This window comes from Giraffa tippelskirchi, chromosome 11, assembly GCF_054371585.1.
Source record: "Giraffa tippelskirchi isolate mGirTip1 chromosome 11, T2T-mGirTip1v1.2.pri, whole genome shotgun sequence".
NCBI lineage: Eukaryota > Metazoa > Chordata > Mammalia > Artiodactyla > Giraffidae > Giraffa > Giraffa tippelskirchi.
Window position 1 is genome coordinate 61,394,945 of NC_137285.1, and position 21,114 is coordinate 61,416,058.

The window sequence follows — 21,114 nt, forward strand, 5'->3', positions numbered from 1 at the left end:
CTGGAGATGACACGGAGCCTCCACACCCTCCCCGACCCCCGGCCCCTTGCATCTCTCCATCTGACTGTTTCTGAGTTACATCCTTTCCTAATAAACCAGTGACCTAGTAAGTCATATGTCTCTGAGTTCTTTATTTACAAAACAGAAACAGACTCACAGATTTAGAGGACAAACTTAGGTGGTGAGGGGAAGGGATAGTTAGGGAGTTTGGGATGGACAGGTACACATTGCTGTATTTTAAGTGGATAACCAGCAGGGACCTACGATATAGCACAGGGCACTCTGCTCAATGTTATGTAGCAGCCTAGATGGGAGGGGAATTGGGGGAGAATGGACACATGCATGTATCTGGCAGAGTCCCTTAGCTGTCCGGTTGAAACTGTCATAACATTGTTAGCTGGCTATGCTCCAATATAAAATTAATAAGGTAAAAAAAAAGCCTCTGACTTGTGTGTACTGCTCTACCAAATTAATCAAACCAAGAGGGGATTGTTGGAACCTCAGAAGCACAGGTGACAGCCTGAACTTGTGACTGGCATCTGAAGTGTGTGTGTGTGTGTGTGTGTGTGTGTGTGTGTGTGTGTGTGTGTGTGTGTGTGTGTGTGTGTGTGTGTGTGTGTGTGTGTGTGTGTGTGTAGGTCTTGTAGGACCAAACCCTCACCCTGTGGGCTCCACTGCCGTCTCCGAGTAGTTGAACCGAAGGACCCCTTCAGTCCGGAGCATTGCTTGCTTGGTGGTGTGGGACACCCCCCTCCCTTACATGCACCCCCTTCAGAACTGGTGCCAGAACACTGTGGCCCAAGATGTTCTCATGGCCCCACGGGAGGACACGAGAGGAGGTCAGCACTCTGACAGGGTCTTTGCCTTTCTGTGCACTGATCACAGGCTCACGAGGCAGAACTCTTGAAGGAGGTGCTTCTTCTGGTAGCACATCATGTTGAGAAGGCAGACACCAAAATAGCTGTGATTCTGATAACAGTGCCTTAGTGAGGGCTATGAGCATAATGGAGAGAGAGGGTACCTCCCCCTTGGATTAGGAAGCCCAGGTGCCTTCCTGGAGAAAGTGACACTGATGTTGGAGTTTGCAAGATGACAAGGCATGTGTCTGGCAGGGGGAGGGGGAAGCATACTGCAGGGAGAGGTTACAGCAGAGGGAAAGGTCCGGGGCGCAGAGGGATAGCACATCCATTAAGAGACGGGAAGTTTGGGGACGTTAACCTGTGAAGGCCCTTAGATCTGCTGTCAGAAAAAAGAAGCTCTTGACAAGCTTTAAGCTTGGGAGTGAGCCCCGGGGGCTGGCAGGGGGCTGGAGTGAAAGTGCAGAAAGGACGAACCCCCTTGATCACGGGAATGGACCTGCAGACTCTGAACGCGGCCCTTTTTGTCTTCCAGGTATCTGATCCCTTGCAATCACATGATGCTGAGTCAGAGGTGGGCTGTGAAGGAGAGAGACTGTTACTCTGTGTCTGCGGCCAAGCTGCTCGCCCTGACGCCCGTCTGTTGCTCCAGCGGGATCACCCTGACACTTGGGAGCCAGGAGAGGGATTATATTCTCTGGTCAAAGTGCACGCGTGATAGCCCAGGTAGGGGTGTTGCCGACCTGCATCCATGACCCTTGAAGCGATAAAAATTGATAAGAGGCCAGGGGAGAAATTCAGGCAGGGCTTTGCCGGGCCTCTTGCTGCAGCCCAAGAACAAGAAACAGATTCCCTTGCTTGCTCCCCAAGTCAGGGGCCAAGCTGGTCCCTTAAATGGGATGAGGGTGGGGGTGAACCGATAGGTGGGGTCAGAGGGGTGGCTTAGGTGGTCTGCTGACCCTCTTGGCAGTGCTGTATGCTGGGATCATGCTCAGGGCCCTGCTTTTGCTTCTGGCACCGCAAGAGTGGCAGTTCAGTTTTGGCCTTTTTGTATGCTGTTTTTCATAATTTGCCCCATCTGTGCATGCATGCAGTTATTTTTAGTTCCTTATACCTTCTTTGTGTTCTGTTGCTGGAGGGGAGGAGATGCATGTCCAGGTGTAAGCACTGAAGCACAGGGTCCTCCGGGGTCCCAGCCTACCAGGCAGACCTCTCTAGTGGTAATCTTTGTAAACACAAGGATACCAGATTCCATCTCTCCTTGGAGTGTGTCTCTCTCGGTAGACAGGGAACACTGCAGTGAGTCTTGTTTCTTTTCTGACTGACTAGCTAGGGGTCCTTTTCTGCTTCTTAAAGTTATAATAAGTGTTCACTGAAGTGCCCAGCTCTCACCTTGTCACTGTGCCCAGACCTCAATTTTAACTAGGCTTTCTAGCAGCATCCTCAGTGTACAAGTATGAAGATGTGTTGAATTCGCATGTCTTTTTAAACAAAATGGGGCTGGGGGTTGGAGTTGGCTATAGTTAAAGTAGAGTTAGCCCTTATTTTAGATAATGAAGAGGCTTGAATGAAATAAGGAGAGAGGTTGACGTGAGACAACCTTGACGTGGGGAGGTAGGAAGTGAGACTTGTGGCTTGATTTGTGGCTCTGCCACTGACTCTTGGGTGATCTTTGTCTCTGAGCCTCCGTTTCTGCATCTGTAAATGGAGAAAACAGAGTCTCCACATAGGCTTGTTGTGAGGGTTAAATTCGACAGCACCAATAAAGCGCCTGCCAGGTGGTAGATGTTTTAAGAAACAGTAGAATTTGTGTTTGCCCTTGTCTAAGTCCATTTTTCTCCTAAAGGAAATGTAAACTTCAATGCAGATGTTTGCATAGCTATTTCCGTTACATGGTTGAGCGCTTTTAACATCAAAGGTAGTCCGTGTATCATTCTTAGGTTAAAGGGGCTATTTTGGTAGTGAATATGAAAGTTGATTATAAGACACTACTTGGAACATAAAACTGCCAGTAATTCTCAGGATGGCAGAATGAATTAACAGGCTTTTTGAAATACCCAGGGTTTTCTAGAGAAAATCTGTTTTCCAAGTTCACGGATTATATAGGCTTTCTACTTTAGAGTCAAAGCAAAAATCTTTTTAATTATTTCTTGCTCTATAGCAGGTGCCATATTGGAAATATTACTTCACTTAATCCTCCCAACAGCGTGAGAGGTTGCCATCATTAGCTCATTTCTCTAAAGGCTGACACCCAGTAACAGACTTCTGCTGGCGATGGCTAGATTGGTTTTGTATCTTCTATGAGGGTAGAGTTTCTGGTTTTATTTTTTCTTCCTAAAACTGTAACCATTTTTTGTTCTTTGAACATCATTGTCAGAAATCTTTAGAACCACAGTGGCTGGTGGGACGGGGTCTCGGCAGCCCCACAGAGCCACACCCCGTTCTGACTCCTGTGTCTCCTGGGGCAGGGCCCACGGAGCAGCCGCTCCCCGAGGCGTTCCCGCCGTCGGCCTGCATCGTGGAGTACGGCAAAGCCCTGGACATCAGCTACCTGCAGTACCTCTGGGAGGCCCACTCCAACATCCTCCGCTGCATGCGGGACTGCCGCGTGTGGTCCGCCCTGTACGACGGAGACTCCCCCGACCCCGAGGCATTCTGCCTGGGCCCGCCGGAGGAGAAGGCCCCCAGCGCCACCTCCCCTGTGCCCAGGCTTCCGCAGCAGGTCCCTGGGGCGACAGGGCCCCCGCTGGCTCCCGGAAAGGAGAAGAGCCACACGGAGCTGGAGTGGGATGACAGCTACGACACCGGGATCTCCTCAGGGACCGGCGGGGGCTCCCCCGGGCCGTATGAGGATGCAGAGAACTCCAGTCCCCCGGCCCCCGTGGACCCCCCCAAACACATCCAGGAGATGAAGAAGAATGCCATCCTGCTCTTCAAGGGAACCTACATCGAAGAGTCTGACTTCCAGGACGATGTGATGGTGTACAGGCTGTGTGCTGAGAAGGATGCTGAAGACGCGTGTGGTTCACAGGAGGGCACCGTGAGGCCCCCAGCCCAGACCCAGGTCCAGGGTCCCCCCCTGAACAACGGCCCCCTGCCTGGCCCTGAGCCAGAGATGGATTCGGAGGAGGAACATAGCAGGGACGATTCGGACGTGCCTCACAGTGTGTCCGGGGACCCGGAACCAGCGAACGAGCCTGAGGTCGCCCCAGAACCAAACCCCGAGTCAGCAGCCCCCACCCCCGAAGCGCAGCCCGGTGCCCACCCGATGGTGGCAAACCCCGAGGGTGAGGATTTCATGGCCCAGTACGACCAAATCATTAAAGAGCTGGCTTCCGGCAGCGAGGGCCTGGTGGAGCGGGATTCCTCCTCACCAGATGCCTTGCTGGTCACAAAGGAGCCAGAGGGGGAGAAAGACAAGCGCAAAGGAGAAGCGGAGGAGGGGAAGAAGGACCCAGAGGAGGAGGACGACGACTTTGACTCTTTCATAGCTGAGGCTCCCCCCACGGAGGCCCCGCCGTCCCCATTTGGAGCTCGAGGTGACGCCGCCTCTGCCAGTCACCGTCCTGCAAGGACGCAGAGCACCCCGTTTACAGGTGACGCCCTCAGATTGCTTTGTGGTTTCAGCTTCTGAAAGTACTTGTACGTATTGCATCAGAGGAGTCAGGTAGGTGCAGGTAAGGAGCATTATCAGTTTACCTACCAGAGGGGTAGAAGTATTTTTGTAAGGAGCAGGGAGGGGTGGTTCATTTTTATCTTCTTTTATCATCTTGCAATGATTGTCTTTTTCCCTGCGCCTCCCACCCCCCAAGCAAATTAGAGGTTATATTTTGCCGTTGAGTAACTTCTCTCGAAAGGCCAATAGGACTCACTAAACCACACAAGAAGTCTAGTCTCATTATTTAATAGCCTCATTTCTTCTTTTTTGGTGTTCAGTCACTCAGTTGTGCCCGACTCTTTGCGACCTCATGGACTGCAGCACGCCAGGCTTCACTGTCCTTCACCATCTCCTGGAGTTTGCCCAAACTCATGTCCGTTGAGTCAATGATGCCATCCTACCATCTCAACCTCTGTTATCCCCTTCTCCTCCTCTAGTCTTAATTTATTTTTCTCCTTAGCGTTTGTTTTTATATGTTTTATATGTTAATTGTTTTAAAAAACAATTCCAACTTCCTCCCCTGGCTGTGTGCTTCATGAGGGTACAGTTGTTGCCTTGGTCTCTGTTCTATGCCTAGTCCTGAGCAGTGGACAGAGCATACAGTAGGTGCTCAGAATACCCCTTGAATCAGGGGGCTGTATACAGACAGCACAGGCCATTGGAGTTAGTCATGCCTTTGCCTGGGAACTCATTTCAGTTAATCACAAAATCTTCATCCAAAAATGAGGAGAGTAGATCCACATAAACTCATCACTCTAATAAAAGAATGGGTGTGTTCCAGTGATATACCCCTAACAGTAGGTAGAAGTCATGGAAGAGGCAAAGGGCTAGGATAGGGTATCAGGTAAGTGGCTTGAGGCAAGGAATTATGGTAGAATTATTATTATTAAATTATTAGCCAAGTAAAATTATTACCAAAGTCAGATTTGGCCGCTTGCTGATTGAAAGCTAATACTTGAGAGACATGTGTTGGTAGGAAAAGAAAGACTGCTTTATTCAGGAGGCTGGCAGCCTGGGGAGAAGGGGGACTCATGTCCAAAAGCCGACTCCCCGGTGCTGATCGGGGGCAAGAGCTTTTAAAGGGGAGCTTCAGGTGTGCATAGGTGGAGAGAGGGGACTACCTGCAGAACAGGCACTGTCAGCTCTGACAGTCACTTTGGAATTGGCAGTTGTCTGACCAGCATCATCTTGGTTGTTTTCAGGACAGTTAATCTTCAGTTCCAGGGTTGGTTTGTCCCTATTACTTTGAGGCCAGTTCTCAGAATTGTGGCAGCTTAGGTCATGGCCAGAGTCTGGTCATCATGTGGTTAACTTTTTCCATGTGGTGGGGGTTTGAAAAACAGCTGCAAAACATCTGCAAAACAGCTCACAGGACATCGCTTAGAATATTATTGGTAGCCTTCGAAGAGGAACTAAATGTCCTTGATTTTGTTTAATAGCTAAAGTATTAGTATTTTGTCTTGCTTGACTATTTTCCTTTGCTTTTGTAGTTTTCTGATTAAATTTTTTCTTTGGCTAAAGTTTTTTCTGCAGACAAGAGGCAGGCAGGAGACATGGGGGAGGTCTGTCTGTCCTGGGAAGGCCCCACAGGTCCTGCTCCTTTACAGTCTAAATCTGGAAATCATGGTATAGAGGGAACCAGCACAGAGGGAGGTTCCTCAGGCTTGGGGGCAGCTGAGGTGGGACCCTTGAAAGGCATTCATTTAGAGGAGAGGGTCCTGAAGGAGCCAGCATCCCAGAGGGACATACCAGCCTTGGAGTCAGGCTTGTGGGGACTCCTGACTCTGGCACTTCAGCCAAGTGGCCTTGGTGTCCTAACCCTGGGACAGCTAAATGTGATCCTGGGGCTGGAGGGTGGGCTGCATCATTACTGTTACCACAGGCAGCCCCCAGCAGCCTCAGCTGAGGCTTGTCCTTCCCCGGCCAGGCGGGGACAGCTTGGTGGGGAAGGACCACGCCCCCTTCCCACCGCCTTGGATCACCCGAATCACATGAAGTCACAGCGTCTTTGGGTGCAACCAGGTTGGCTGACATGAGCTCAGTGAGCTCTTCCACCTCCTCCAACATTTCTTCATCTATTTACTGATGGCTGAAAATTTGTTTAAACAGGGAGAAAGCTTTTAATTCCACAATTAAAAAGCTTCAAGTTCTGGCTGAGAGAACGTTTCAGTGTAAATGGGTTTTAATTAACATTCAATCAATCAATCATAAGTAAAGAGGATCAGGTAGTCGGGCTTTTCCCAGTGGAGGAGGGGAGGGTGGGGGCATGAGGGCCCTGACCCCCCGCGGGCGAGGCAGAGCTTGGTGGGAGGACGGACAGAGCTGACACCAGCGCTGCCCTCCCGCGTACCCCGTTGACTCTCGTTCAGCAGGACTTCCAAGTTTGTCTGCTGTGTTCTTCAGGACAGCAGGACTACCCACTGCTAGGGGAGATTGTTCTTTAGAATACTAGCCTTGTTACAAAGGAGCTTCATCCCTGGGCACTAAGTACATTGAGGAAACAAAGTATTGTTGTTGTTCAGTTGCTCAGTCGTGTCCAACTCTTGGCGACCCCATGGACTGCAACACGCCAGGCTTCCCTGTCCTTCACTGTCTCCTGGAGCTGGCTCAAACTCATGTCCATTGAGTCAGTGATGCCATCCAACCATCTCGTCCTCTGTTGTCCCCTTCTCCTCCAGCTTTCACTCTTTCCCAGCATCATGTTCTTTTCCACTGAGTGGGCTCTTTGCATGAGGTGGCCAAAGGATTGGAGTTTTCAGCTTCAGCATCAGTCCTTCCAGTGAATATTCAGGACTGATCTCCTTTAGGATGAACTGGTTGGATCTCCTTGCAGTCCAAGGGACTCTCAAGTGTCTCTTCCAGCACCATAGTTAGAAAGCATCAGTTCTTCAGCGCTCAGCCTTCTTTATGGTCCAACTCCTACATCCATACATGACTACTGAAAAAACCATAGCTTTGACCAGAGGGACCTTTGTCGGCAAAGTAGTGTCTCTGCTTTTTAACATACTATCTAGGATGTCATAGTTTTTCTTCCAAGGAGCAAGCGTCTTTTGATTCCATGGCTGTAGTCACTGACTGCAGTGATTTTGGAGCCCAAGAAAATAAAGTGTGTCACTGTTTCCACTGTTTCCCCTTCTATTTGCCATGAAGTGATGGGACCGGATGCCATGATCTTAGTTTTTTGAACGTTAAGTTTTAAGCCAGCTTTTTCACTCTCCTCTTTCGCTTTCAAGAGGCTCTTTAATTCCTTCTTGCTTTCTGCCATAAGGGTGGTGTCATCTATGTATCTGATTATTGATATTTCTCCCGATAATCTTGATTCCAACTTGTGCTTCATCCAGCCTAACATTTCACATGTTGTACTCTGCATAGAAGTTAAATAAGCAGGGTGACAGTATACAGCCTTGACATAGTCCTTTCTCAATTTTGAACCAGTCCATTATTACGTGTTCGGTTCTAACTGTTGCTTCTTGAGCTGCATATAGGTTTCTCAGGAGGCAGGTGAGGTGGTCTGGTATTCCCATCTCTTGAAGAATTTTCCAGTTTGTTGTGATCCACACAGTTAGCTTAGGACAAAAAAAATCTAATACATCACCTATTAAATAACATCAATATTTTGAATATGGTACACCTGAAAATCAACAAGCCATAATCTGAGATTTGGATACATATAGGTAATTTTAACTAAAAGCTCACTTCTTTCCTCCTTTGAACCCTGTACAGCTTCTTTTCCCTCCCCATGTATGTGAACTTTGTCATGTCCAAACTTCTGAGTTTGTTCTGCAGCATTTGGTTTAACTTCCCTCTCTCCATGGAGGGCTTCCCTGGTGGCTCAGTGGTAAAGAATCTGCCTGCAATACGGAGCCGCAGGTGATACGGGTTCAGTCCCTGGGCTGGGAAGATCTCCTGGAGGAGGAAATGGCAGCTCACTCCAGTATTTTTGCCTGGAGAATCCTATGGACAGAGAAGACTGGAGAGTTACAGTCCATGGGGTCATAAAAAGTCGGACACAACTGAAGTGACTTACCATGCACTCTCCATGGAATCCTAATTTCTGCAGAAATGAATTTACTACTCAGCAAAATCAAAGCATTCCATTTCATGTATCTAATTTATTTTATTTATTCATGCATTCAGCAGTCTTTTATCAATTCCCTGATATTCTGTGCTAAATACTAAGGACACAGAAATGAAGGGATTTGTAGACTTTCAGAGGAGACATCAACAAAGAACTGTATGCTCTTTGTGAGAAATGTATTATTAGTCATAGTATCCAGATCCTATGGGGGCCCAGTGCGGGGAGTGGGAAAGGCTTCACAGAGCGGGGGCCATAGAACAGAAGCTTTTGGGTAAAAGCAGCTGAGAACGACAGGCAGGCAGGGGAAACAGCAGGTGGAGAGAAGGAGCCTGCCACCACACGGGGGTGACAAGGCCTGGGTCTCGGGAGGAGAGAGGAAGCCACAGACTGGTTTACGCTGACTCGGAGCCCTCAGGCCACGCTGAGGAGTGGGGGCTTGTGCTCCAGGCCCTGAGGACTCCCTGTCAGAGTGGGTGAGTGATGTGACCAGGTCTGTCTTGAAGACTGTGGAGAGAGCATTGGAATGAGGAGAGGCTGGTGCCAGGAAGATCCAACTAAGAGACTTGTCATTGTATCTGGGTTCAGAATGCATGAATGATAGTGTTTCCAGGAACATTTTCACAGCTGTGGTCACATGATGGGCCGAGATGCGTACACAGAGATGTTCATTGCAGCATTACTTATAATAGAAGTCACCTAAACATCCACCAGTAGGGGACTGTTTTGCTCATATAACACCCGTGGCAACCGGATGTCTTGTGAATGAACAAGATGGCTCTGTGCATGGTGATATGGCATAGTCTCTGTGGGAGACTGCAGTGCAAGAACTAGAGGCTGGACAGTGTGTAGACAGTGTTGTCATTTTATCATTTGTTTAAAAAAAGTACCAGGAGGTAGACACACACAGAGACACACACACATACTCTCACTCACCCTGGGAAGCAAGGCAGTGTGTTGGTTAAGAGTACTGACGCTGGAAACAGATGGCCTGAATGAAAATTATGACTCCATTTACTAACTGTGCGCTTGACGTTCTGCATCAGCTTTGGAGTCGGCGGAGCTGAGGCACAGAACGATGGTGGCACCTCTTGGAGTTAGGAAGCACCCATCAGGGTAGGGATCACTGAAGCAGGGGCAGAGGGCTTGAGGGGAGAGAAGGGAATGACATATCATTCGTTGTTCTGAAAATTCAGTACTTTATGGGTGTGAAGTTAATCTGTTTTCCTACAAGGGGAAAAAATACACCCCCATTCCCACACACACCTGTGGCTTTCTGAACTGTAACCAAGTTTTCTCATTTTCAGCTGCTTGCCTGTTTCCCCTTCCTCCTGCATTTTGCTCAGGAGGTTTTTTTAAAGTGCTAGAATCAACTAAGAATAAAACAGGAACTTGAAAGGGTTTAATATCTGTTTCTTATTGCACATGCCTAAGAAGCTGTAATTAATGGTGTTAGTGGATTATAATGACAGTCTGCTGACCTTGCCCTGATGTTCTGTTGTTCAAGTGAGACAGTGATGACACGGACTCTCCCAGGCATGGTGGCAGGCTGGGTTTTTCCTCCCTGACAGTAGTGCTGGACAGTGGACTGTCACTACTGCCACTGCACCGTGCGGCTTTTGTGTTTGTAGGATGGCCGAGAAGGTGAGGGCTCTCGTTACGGAGGTGTTTTTAAATTAATTTATTTTTGGCTGCACCGCTCTTGGTTGTTGCGTGGGCTTTCTCTCGTTGCAGTGAGCAGGGGCTCCTCTTTGTTGTGGTGCAGACTTCTCACTGCAGGAGCAGGGGCTCTAGGCACATGGGCTCCAGTAGTTGCAGCCTGAGGGCTCAGGATCTGTGGTTCCCGAGCTCTAGAGCACAGGCTCAGCTGCCCCATAGCATGTAGGATCTCCCCGGACCAAGGCTCAAGCACGTGTCCCCTGGGTTTACCCTCTTCCACCACCAAAGCTTCTGAATGAAGCATCTTGTGATGAAGTATGTCTTTGTTAAACTTGTATTAATGTTGGCGAAATCTTCGTAAGGCACGTTTATTCGTGGCATGTGGATTCCTATTCACTGTACCACCAGGGAAGTCCAAGGAGATATGTTTTATAGGAGACTCTTCCCACCCACGTGTCACCTGAGTCACCTGTCTCTGTTCCTCTGGAAGGAAACTGCTGAGTCCCAGGGACTGCAAGGCAGTGGGGTCGGGGTGGGCGTGAGCCCAGGTCGGGGTCGGGGGGTGAGGACAGCAGCCTTCCCCTGGCAGACCTGCCTGGAAGAGTATAATTAAGTAGAGCTGCTGGTGACATTTTGGGGGTTCTTAGTGGAATCCCATCAAGTTGCTTTCATAGTGGTGTTGCAATCCAGAGTTTCTGAATGTGTTTGGCAATCTCTCCCAGCTTTGTTTTGTAAGCAGGGGCTCTCTATTCGAAGAACTCATTGCCCTCCCTGTGTCATGAAAAGTGACTCAGGAGCTCTGCCCCCTCCCAGGGAAGGGAAAGTTGGGACCAATCTTGATATACAGATGGGAGCTGTCTCTCCTGGGCTGTAAGGTGCCTTAGAGACATCTGTGTTTGTAGTGGCAGAAATATTGCCAGTACTCTGTTACTTGACAGCGTGGGGAAGAGGCTTAGGTTTGCTTTTCCCGTTTCTCACAGTGTCTGCCTTCTTACAAAGGTTTACCCTCTTCCACTACCAAGGCTTCTGAATGAAGCACCTTGTGATGGAGTATGTTTTTGTTAAACCCATATTAATGTTGGTGAAATCTTCACAAGCCATGTTTATTCATCAGAGGTTATGTGCTTTTGTCAAAAACATGCCATGGTTTAGAGGCATCATCAATGGCTCCACTGGGGGAAATAGAAAATTCTCATTGATTTTGCTAAATGGACCACTTTTATAGTGAAAATGGAAAACATCTTTAAGTAATTTTATTAATGCCAGATTTATTTTCTGGATTTTCCTTGTCTTCAATCAACTCAGATGAAAAGCATATTATTTTTCTAGTGACCCAAGTTAGTTGAAGCTTCTTTTTGTCTTTTTTTTTTTTAAATGAACTGCTTTTACAGTCTTAGGGAATTTCTTGTTTAAGGAAACTTGGACTCGCCAGACTCCAGTTCCCCAAACTGAGCACTGAGTCCCTCCCCTCCACAACTTAAAGTTGTGGCTCTAAAATGATAGCCAAGGCCTCCTGCACCTATCATCTTCTCTTTTTTTAAAAAAATATTTATTTATTTGGCTGCACTGGGTCTTATGGTAGCAGGGATCTAGTTCCCTGACCAGGGATAGAACCTGGGCCCTCTGCATTGGGAGTACAGTCTTGTCCATTGGTTCTTCCATATAGTGATATTGGCAAGAGTCTCTGGTGCTTGTGGGGGATGAACCCCCCCCTTCTCAATGCTGCTGTTGGTAAACATAGTTTGTAGGTGTTTGCTATTCTTTAACAACAGGAAGACTTTGTTACTTAAGCTTGTGATGGCCGCTAAGGTTTTCATGACACCCTGTTTAGCACGAGGGCTTCTCTGATGGCTCAGTGGATGAAGAATCTGCCTGCAGTGCGGGAGACCCAGGAAAAATGGGTTGGATCCCTGGGTGGGGAAGATCCGCTGCAGAAGGGAATGGCAACCCACTCCAGTATTCTTGCCTGGAGAATCCCATGGACAGAGGAGCCTGATGGGCTACAGTCTTGGCATTGTTGGCTATAGCATGCACCATCAGGGAATGAAGGGTGCCATGTTTTAAAGCATTGGCAGCCCCAAGAGATACAGAAACAGTATGAAAAGTACATTTTGGTTTTAAAAATTAAATCACTGGTTATTTTTTCTAAGGTCCATGATAATTTTCAAAGTATTAAAACTGCTCAGGGAGTCAAAATACTAGCTCCCAAAGCACGGGTTTCTGCTTTGTTTTTGTGGCGGTAGTATGTCTTGTGGTTTGGTTTTGAGGCACCAAGCGACCTGGTCACCTCAGCCGCACTTGTCTGAACTTGATTTGCCCCCAATGGCCCCGTGGTGGCCCCCCTGACTCCTTGGTCTTCAGGAGAGACGGCCCTGCGCCCAGCCAGCCCTGAGCCTCGTGTCCTTCCGCAGGCCCATTCATCAGCGTCGTCTTGTCCAAGCTGGAGAACATGCTGGAGAACTCGCTGCACGTGAACTTGCTGCTCATTGGCATCATCACACAGCTGGCCAGCTACCCGCAGCCCCTCCTGCGCTCCTTCCTGCTCAACACCAACATGGTCTTCCAGCCCAGCGTGCGCTCCCTGTACCAGGTACCACATCTGCTGCCGGAGGCGTGGCTGATGCACAGGCCCCGCCCTGGCCCCGCCCCATGCTTCTGCACACACCTGCTGCCAGAGGTGCGGCTGAGGCACAGGCCCCGCCCTCGGCTCCGCCCCATGTGCCTGCACACACCTGCTGCCAGAGGCGTGGCTGAGGCACAGGCCCCGCCCCGGCCACGCCCCATGCTTCTGCGCCCACCTGCTGCCAGAGGCGTGGCTGAGGCACAGGCCCCGCCCCCGGCTCCGCCCCCGGCTTCGCCCCATGTGCCTGCACACATCTGCTGCCGGAGGCGCGGCTGATGCACAGGCCCTGCCCCCGGGCCCGCCCCTGTCCCTTGTTCTCACTTGGTCTCCAGCCCAGTCCTTTTACGCTGGTTGTGTGGATCATTCTAGACAAACTGAAGATTCGAAGCTTGTTTGATTTGATGTTTTGAGAGCACCACTCCTCCCAGAACACCCAGGCAGTTAAAACCCCATTGTTCCTGCAGTGGGGGCTGTGCCTGACAGATGTCCTGATAACGCAGAGCAGAACTCCATGCTGAAGTATTAGCGTCATTAATGCTGGTTTTGACAGGTCCTCGCGTCTGTGAAGAATAAGATTGAACAGTTCGCCTCCGTGGAGAGAGACTTCCCTGGCCTCCTCATACAAGCCCAGCAGTACCTGCTCTTCCGCGTGGACCTCTCCGATCCGAGCCCCGAGACACCCACCAAAGGTCAGTGGGGTCCTCCCCTGTCCCTCCCTGTCAACTGCTCCTGTTCCCCCAGCTTCCTAACTTGGGGTCCTGGGTGCTGCACCAGCTCCTGGATGCTAAAAGCATCTCAAAAAAAAAAAAAAATCTCAGAAAAGATTTCCATTTTTACCCTGAGTGTCCTTAAACCAAAAGGAAGGTCTGCTCCACCCATACACAGCCTGGTCCCACTTTGGAGGGTCCAGCAAGGCATTTGTTTTCCTAACCTAGGGTAGTTCAGGGCAGGACCAATCTGTTTCTAGAATAAGTGACTTGGCACATGTGGGCCAGAAAGAAGCCTTATGTGCACATTGTTTGGTAGGTCCTACCCCAAGGAGGGCATCCATTTTATTTATTATGTTTTCAGAGACTTTTGAGCCCTAAATAAATGTGCTTTAGGGCTCCAGAGGGTGAAAACCATTCATCTGGAGTAAGAGAAGTAAAGTTTATGTGCACCTTAAACCTTCCAAGATGCCTTTCCATGAGCTCTGGAGGGCTGGCCAATCAGGTGGGGAGAGTGAGGGTGGCGCGGTCAGGAACCTGAGGACCCTTGCTGGCCTGTGGGCCTGGGTAAAGGGCTGCCCAGCCTTGATTAAGCTCTGGTTACGCAGATTTGACAACAGCTGTCTGTCTTACCGAGCTGGCTTCTGTTCATCTCCCTTGAGACAAGTCAGGCTTCTCTGTGGCTGGCGAACAACAGCAGGGCTGTTGGTCCGGGAATAAAGCACGTGATGGGAAACAAGATTTGGAGTGAGAGGCAGGACTGGAATTCAGAGCAGTGTTCGACCATTGAGGGAAGCTGAGAAGGCCCCAGCCCTCTGACGGCGTGACCTTGCCACTGTGTAGCTGTCTGTTCTTGGTTACTTGTCTTCACGGGACTTAGGCCTCGACTCTTAAGTAAAGGTTTGTCTTCTGTCTCTCGAGTCCTTTCTGACTGCAGCATTCAGGCTGTGAAAGGTGATGAGAACACTCACTGCAGGACAGACTCTGAAAGAAAGGGGCCCTGTGCCACTGGTGAAGTGAGGGGGAAGCTTCAAGCACTGGCCGTGGAGAAGAGCGGGTGGCCAGTCTTGGATGGAGGGGAGCCCCCCATCTGTAGGGAGGTGGGCTGCAGGTTCCCTGTGGCCTCTGCTAGCCTCGTGACAGTCAGCCTGTTGGCTTGTCCCTCCTGAGCAGGGGGCATGCTGCCGTGGCTCACCCTGCGAGAATGGTGTGCCAGTTAGCTTTTGTGCATAATAAACCACCGCAAAAGACTCCAATACAGTGATCACATGTGCTCATGAGTCTGTGTGGTTGCCAGGTTGATCCGCTGCTCTGGGTGAGCATGGCTGATGCTGGCAGGACTTGCTCAAGGACTGCCGTCAGTGTGGCTGGGCATCTGCAATGGCCTGGCTCACACCGGTGGCTGCTGGCCGGGGTGATGGGGCGATGAGGGTCTGCGTTACTCACCATCCAGTGGGTTTGCCCTGGCTTGGCAGCTTCATGGCTGTAGGGTAGCGGGAGCAGAAGACACAGTCTCTTGAGGCCCCAGATGGGGACCCCTCGCCCCACCCAGTAGGTTGATTCAGCTGCATTCTGTTGGCCAAGCCACTGGGTCAGCCCAGCTGCAGGAGTGGAGCAGACCCCCAACCCCTCGGATGGGAAGGGCTACGAGGGATCATGGCCACGTGCAGTCTGCCACACAGAAGGCAACTCGAGTCTTCTTGGGCTGCGCTCTGGGCTTGGTCTTTATTTGTACTTTGCAGTTGGTAAAGTGTTTCACAGTTTTCCTTTCCAGACAGCAGTGTGCACTGGACACGAAGGGTACTGTTAGCTTCGCTTTCACACAAGGAGGCTGAAGGTAGAGGCCCAGAGAGGTCGGCCAGGTGCCTGGTTCAGAGAGTCTGAGGGCTCATGCCCTGACCGGCCTCCTGGACCCACGCAGTCCTGGTGAAGATGGTGGCGTTGGGGGGTGGAGGGGTCACTCAAACCTTGTGCTCCGTCCTGGCTTCAGACTCTGTGACGGCGGTGGCTGCTGGATACGTGGGTCTTGTTCCCGCCTCATAAGGTGGTCACTTAGGCAGCTGTGGTGGATGATTTGTAAGGCCTCTGACTCTCAGGGGACATTGACTTGTAGGAAGCTTCTCTTGGGATAGAAGAGTCCCCTTTGATGGAGTGTTTCAGATTAACCTCCTAATTAACCTCTTTCAGGTGAGCAAAGTGACGCCCTCCCCTCAACTTTAAAAATCTTTCAACTCACAGAATGACCAAGGTCTCTGTCCTTTGTACAGACCTGATATGCGATATGATTGCTTATGAATGAGCTGGACCTGGGAGCCTGGTTCTCACGGGGGCACAGAGCAGTGAGCAAGCAGAATTGGTGAGACGCACGTTCTGGGGAGTCTGCTCTCTGGGCTCCTGGTCTGACGCCGTTACAGGCATGCAGGGTAACTCATTGCTCTCACTTCTCCAGTCTGCCCAGCACTATCCTGAAAACCCTTTGCTGTAGCTTTTCAGACCCAGGGCAACACTTTAGGAAGCCACTCCTGGTTCTGATGTCCTTTCCTTCCTACTTCTCTGGGCCCTGTGCCTGCGCACTGGGCCCTTTTACAAGGGGTGCATAGTTCATGGACCCGCAGCCTGAGCTGCCCCCTCACGCAGGCCCTGGTGGGACCAGCCTCCTCCCTCACGCTTCGGTCAGAGGACGTCTGGGTGGAGTTCTGTGCCGTCACGTTGTCACTCTTGAGACTGTTGGTCTGTGAGGCTCAGCCACTTGCCAGGCATTTCAAATTCCAAACCACAAAGGTGGTATTTTCTGTTATTTACGTGTAGGGTCCTTTCACTGACTGCGAGTTCTGGAAGGGGTCAGGCAGGTATTATTTCCATTTTATGGAAAAGAAACCAAGCCATTATATGACTAGCTGGTTGCCAGGGAGAGACCGTAACTCGAGTCTCCTTGTTTCTGAGTTGAGTTTGACTCAAGGAAAGAACCGTGAGTTCTTGATGCTGCTGGGACAGAACCACCGGCAGGACTTCTGCTGACCTTCTGCCTCCGTCACTGGGCATGCCCCCACCTTCATCAGTGAAGACAGTGTTAATTCTTGGATTCAAGCTGGGTAAATGAGGCTTAGCGATGACATTTTAAAATTCATGGATCAAGCTGGATAAATGATCCACAAAAGCCCTTTGCGGGGAAAGAGTAAATTTGAAAGAGAAAGGTGGAGATGAGGAAGTGAACCAGCCCCAGGGAGCTGAGGTGCAGGGCTCACCTGACGATGGTGGGTTCCTTCCCTCATTCATTCAGCAAATGTCTGTTAGCTTCTTCTATGGATGAGAGTGTGTTTTGGGGGTCATGAAGGACACACTGTTTAGGGGCTCAACTCTTAGAAACCTCAAAGTCTAACAGAGGAGAAAGAACAGAAACAGCACCACCAAGCTAAAGGGTGCTGCAGACCCCAGCTGGTAAATACAGTGAGCGGGAGGCTCCAATAGGGGGGTCACTGCCAAGGGCAGGAGGCGGAAGTGGTTTATAAAGTCAGTGGCAACTGAACTGATGGCAGTGTGATGGCTGACACTTACCAAGAGGTCCTTGTGTACGTTACAGCTATTGACTCCGTCTTTCTGTGAGTTTGTGAGAAATGAGGACAGTGAAGTACAGAGAAGTAAACCAGCTTGCCTGATGCCCCTCAGCCAGTAAGTGGCCGAGTCTGTTCTGGTGCCTCTTAAACCTGGTGAGGTGTAGGTGTGCAGACCCAGGGGAGGGAGTGCCAGATGGGGGGCCAGCACGAGCAATGTGGACCTTGGTCTGCTGCCCAGGTCCCATCTCCCTCGGTATCCCGGCCAGCTTCCTGGGTGGGCACCGCCGGGTCCCTTGGAGAGCTGGGTGCTGTGGCGCTGGGGGGCGGGTGTCGCTCACGTGTGGTCCCCCAGGGCTGGCTGTGTCCTCAGGGATGTCAACACTTCTGTCCTCACTCTCTTGTCAAGGCATATTTGTGAGTTTCTGCTGAAAGGTAGCAGCAGATTCTCAACAACTTTCCCCAGTTCTTTATGGCACAAACTGTGATAAGCTTTAATCTAAAAGGATATTTAAAGCAGTAGAGGATTTTTTTTTAACACTAAAGACTATAGTAGTGAGATGTGAAAAGTACTATAAATGTCAAGAATTTTTAGTACCATAGTTAAGCAACACTCTGAGAAGAATGTTGAGAAATGGGACTGAATTCTAAAAAGCAGCCAAAATAATGAAGAGCTTGAATATAATGATTTATAAGGAGTAATGAGTCTGTTGGAGAGGGGGGCAGAGGAAGACATAAATAATTCCTATCGATAGGAAGGCTGGAGATCTTCAGGAATTAAATAGGTAAGTTGAACCATTTTGATTGGTAAACTGATTCGATATGAAAATGCAAGTCACTTGGATATGCAAAATTTGGTTCATATCATCTTAGATGAACATGATTGAAACTCCTGGAAACCTTGCTTGAATGGAAGTTCCGAAGCCACCTGCTGCTGTGAGATGCCCATAATGGTGGAGAGTTCCCAGTCTGGTCTTACAAGCATTCAGCTTCCTCTCCATTGTTCCAACCTTGAAAAGGCTTCATCCATTCTGTTCTTCCCAAAGGCTGGGTCCCACCCAGAAGTGAGGGGAGGGGGGATCCAGGCAGGAAGCCCTGGGGGCCAGAGCCCTGCGCCAGGCTGTGGGCAGCGTGGTGTGTGTGACTCAGGCCACCTTCCACAGCCCTGGGGGTGGTCAGGGCTCAGCTGGCAAAGGGAGGCTGGTCACTCCGACCCCGCGAGGCCAGGAGAGTAGGTGGAACCCCTGGTTGTCCTAGAGAACCATCACGCTCATCTGAGTCTTCACTTGGCTGACTCAGTGGGAGGAGATGCCTTTTCCCTTTCCCCTTCATCTCGCCTCAGGCACAGAGGGTCCTTGATAAACCTATATTCTTGCCACAATTTCTGCACAATTGTAGAGCCTCATATGGGAATTAGGATAAAACTCTCGTGTTACATGCCTGATGCTGGAGCTGATCTGCTGGGTGGATCTGAGTGTCTCAGAGGGAAGTAAAGGGGGGCTGGGGGCCGTGTCTTCAGACTCCAGTCAGAGTGGGAACTGAACGTGCACGCTCTCCCACCCCCAACACACACACGTCACTTAAGGGGTGGACAGAAGGGCTTCCGGAGGCTCCTCACCACAGCTGCCTGCCTTCTGGTTTCAGATCCCATTCAGGACGCCTCCAGGACAGGAAGTGGCAAGAACTTTTTGGATGGCCCCCCAAGAGTGCTTCAGCCCTTCATGACAAACAGAGCCAAGGTGGCGGGGGCGCCCCCCAGCCTGCCCCCGCCGGTGCGGGACGCCATGCTGGCAGCTGCCCTCTTCCCCGAGTTCCTGAAGGAGCTGGCCGCCTTGGCCCAGGAACACTCCATCCTCTGCTGCAGGATCCTGGGCGACCGGGACGATGCGGGCTGGTAGTCTGTAATAGAGGTTCTGGTTTCCTAAGGTGTTAGTGTCTTGACTGAATGTTGAATGCAAAGCTGCTTACAGACATCTCTACTTGGAGACTTCCTGACAATACTTGATTTTGGGGGAGGGGGGTCTTCTGTGCACCTCCTCTCTCTCTAGCCACGTTTTCCCAGCTTGTCTTCCCACTAACGTGGTTGCTCCTTTGGCAGGCTTTCTGGGCTCCTTTTTTTTACTCCCCAAGAGGTCTTGGTCCTTATCCTCCCATTCCTTTGAGTGGGAGCAGAGGTCCCACCCAGCGACCACCAGGGCTCAGTGATTTCTGGAGGTGCCCGTGCCAGAGGGCTGGCCCTCCAGCGGCACGTGAGAACACATCCCTGCCCCCGCCGCCTTCCGCATCGTGGCCCCCTCTCACTAAGGGAGGAGTAAAGATGGAGCCCTTCTTGCCTCCAACACAAGCCTGGTTCATCCGTCCTTTTGCGTTTTGCTTCCAACACTTATATTCCATCCAACACATGTTGCCTTATGGTGCAGACAAATCCATTGGTCTCAGCTCTGTCCAGGAAGTCAGATATAGCTGGCGAGAATGTGGAATGCAGGGAAATGTCTCGTTTGCTCAAGAGCTTTCTTTACTCATTGTATCACCACCTAAACACTGAAAATAGCCTTATTTTAGTAAGATTTGCACACAATGAACTCTGCCTATGCAAACTGTTACTTTTTTTTTTAGGACTCTGATCAACCTAATGAACAAAGCATGGTATCTGATGCTTATGTAAGAAGACAGCCATTGTTATTTTTTTAAGTGTTTTATGAAAAACTGATTCATTTGTGAAACTATCTCATGGTGGGTATTTTTGGGGAGTATGGAGTAGGGGAAGGGATAAAGGTAAACTAAATACAATCTGTACAAACCTTGGTAATTATTTAAAAATCTGTTTGCTTTTTCTAATATGTTGCACTTTGTAGAGAAACAGGAACTGTACAGCCTCTTTGGGAACTGGGATGTGAGGGCCAACAGGTCATGGGGAGCCCCGCCAAGCCAAGTGCCTGCTGGGGCCTCGCTCTGCACAGAAACGCTGCCTTCTGAGTAATGGGGCTCATTAGAAGGTCCCATCGTGATGTATTAGTGCATCTCTGCTCTGCAGCCCACTCCGCCAGGCCCAGTTATACTCAGAGGCTCGGTCTACTCCCACGGAGAGGAAGAAGCACACAAAATAACTGTGGGCTAAAAAAACACAGGACCATAAACAACCAATACTCATGGATTTGATTAGATTCCACTGCTCTGTACTGTGCGCAGGTGAGAAGCTTGGAACTAGGATGAGCTCTGTTTGGAAGGAAATTGGAAGCCCCAGGTCTCTCTCCTCTCTTTGTGGGTGTCTTGCTGAAACCCTGGGGCAGCCAAGGGGCTGGCGGCAGTGCCTCGGGAGCGCTGGTGTGGTTTTAATCAGGCCCGAGAATAGCAGGGGCATGGAGGAGAGAAGCGCATGAGATGCTGCAGAGCTGAGGCTGCCGTTGTGTTCGGGGACTTTGAAGCAGCTCTATATCCAAAGCGGGCAAGTCCCCCCCTGGGATGAGGCCCCTGGAGCGCTGGCTGGGGCCAGGTGACTCCTCGGAGCCAGCCTCACGGTGCTTCAGGTCTAGGCAGGCAACCAGAGATACCGATTCGCTGTACACGTCTGACTTCCAGTGCCTGTCTAGAAAGATGGCTTGCCCAGCTGAGGTGCACACTGGCCTGCTCTTGGCTTCCCAGCGCCCATTTGTATTTGCACAAGTTTCTACTGGAAAAGAGCCTCGAAGGTGGAGAGAGAGGGGTAGGAAGATGGAGTTTTGGCTATAATTTATTACCTTCCAGCTTTGTTTTGCACAAGTTATTTATCTTCCAGTTTGGATTCACTGGGTATATAAGATGCTCAAGTTGCATGCGGAAGCCATATCCTTTAGCTTTCTGGTGTGATTTACACTTCTCTCCATTATCGGGTGATGGTGTGGAGTCTTTTTCTTGCTTTATTATAGAAAACTACAGTCCCCTATGTGGAGGGTGCCCTCTGGGGAAGAGTATGTATTTAAAATAGGTACTGAAGCAGACTTAGAG

The 21,114-nt window shown here is 50.2% G+C and overlaps 1 protein-coding gene across 8 annotated transcripts in view; it reads left to right on the forward strand.

Moving 5' to 3' along the window:
- Window positions 1-19,950, forward strand: part of FHIP1A (FHF complex subunit HOOK interacting protein 1A) — a 381,881-nt gene extending 361,931 nt beyond the window's left edge. For all 8 annotated transcript variants that reach the window (XM_081544005.1, XM_081544003.1, XM_081544002.1 and 5 more), the window contains 5 exons: window positions 1,393-1,583; window positions 3,326-4,453; window positions 12,661-12,839; window positions 13,423-13,561; window positions 18,775-19,950. In XM_081544005.1, the coding sequence (XP_081400131.1) occupies window positions 1,393-1,583; window positions 3,326-4,453; window positions 12,661-12,839; window positions 13,423-13,561; window positions 18,775-19,028 (1,891 nt within the window). In that variant the 3' untranslated portion in view covers window positions 19,029-19,950. The remainder of the gene's footprint in view (window positions 1-1,392; window positions 1,584-3,325; window positions 4,454-12,660; window positions 12,840-13,422; window positions 13,562-18,774) is intronic.
- Window positions 19,951-21,114: the final 1,164 nt, after the last annotated feature.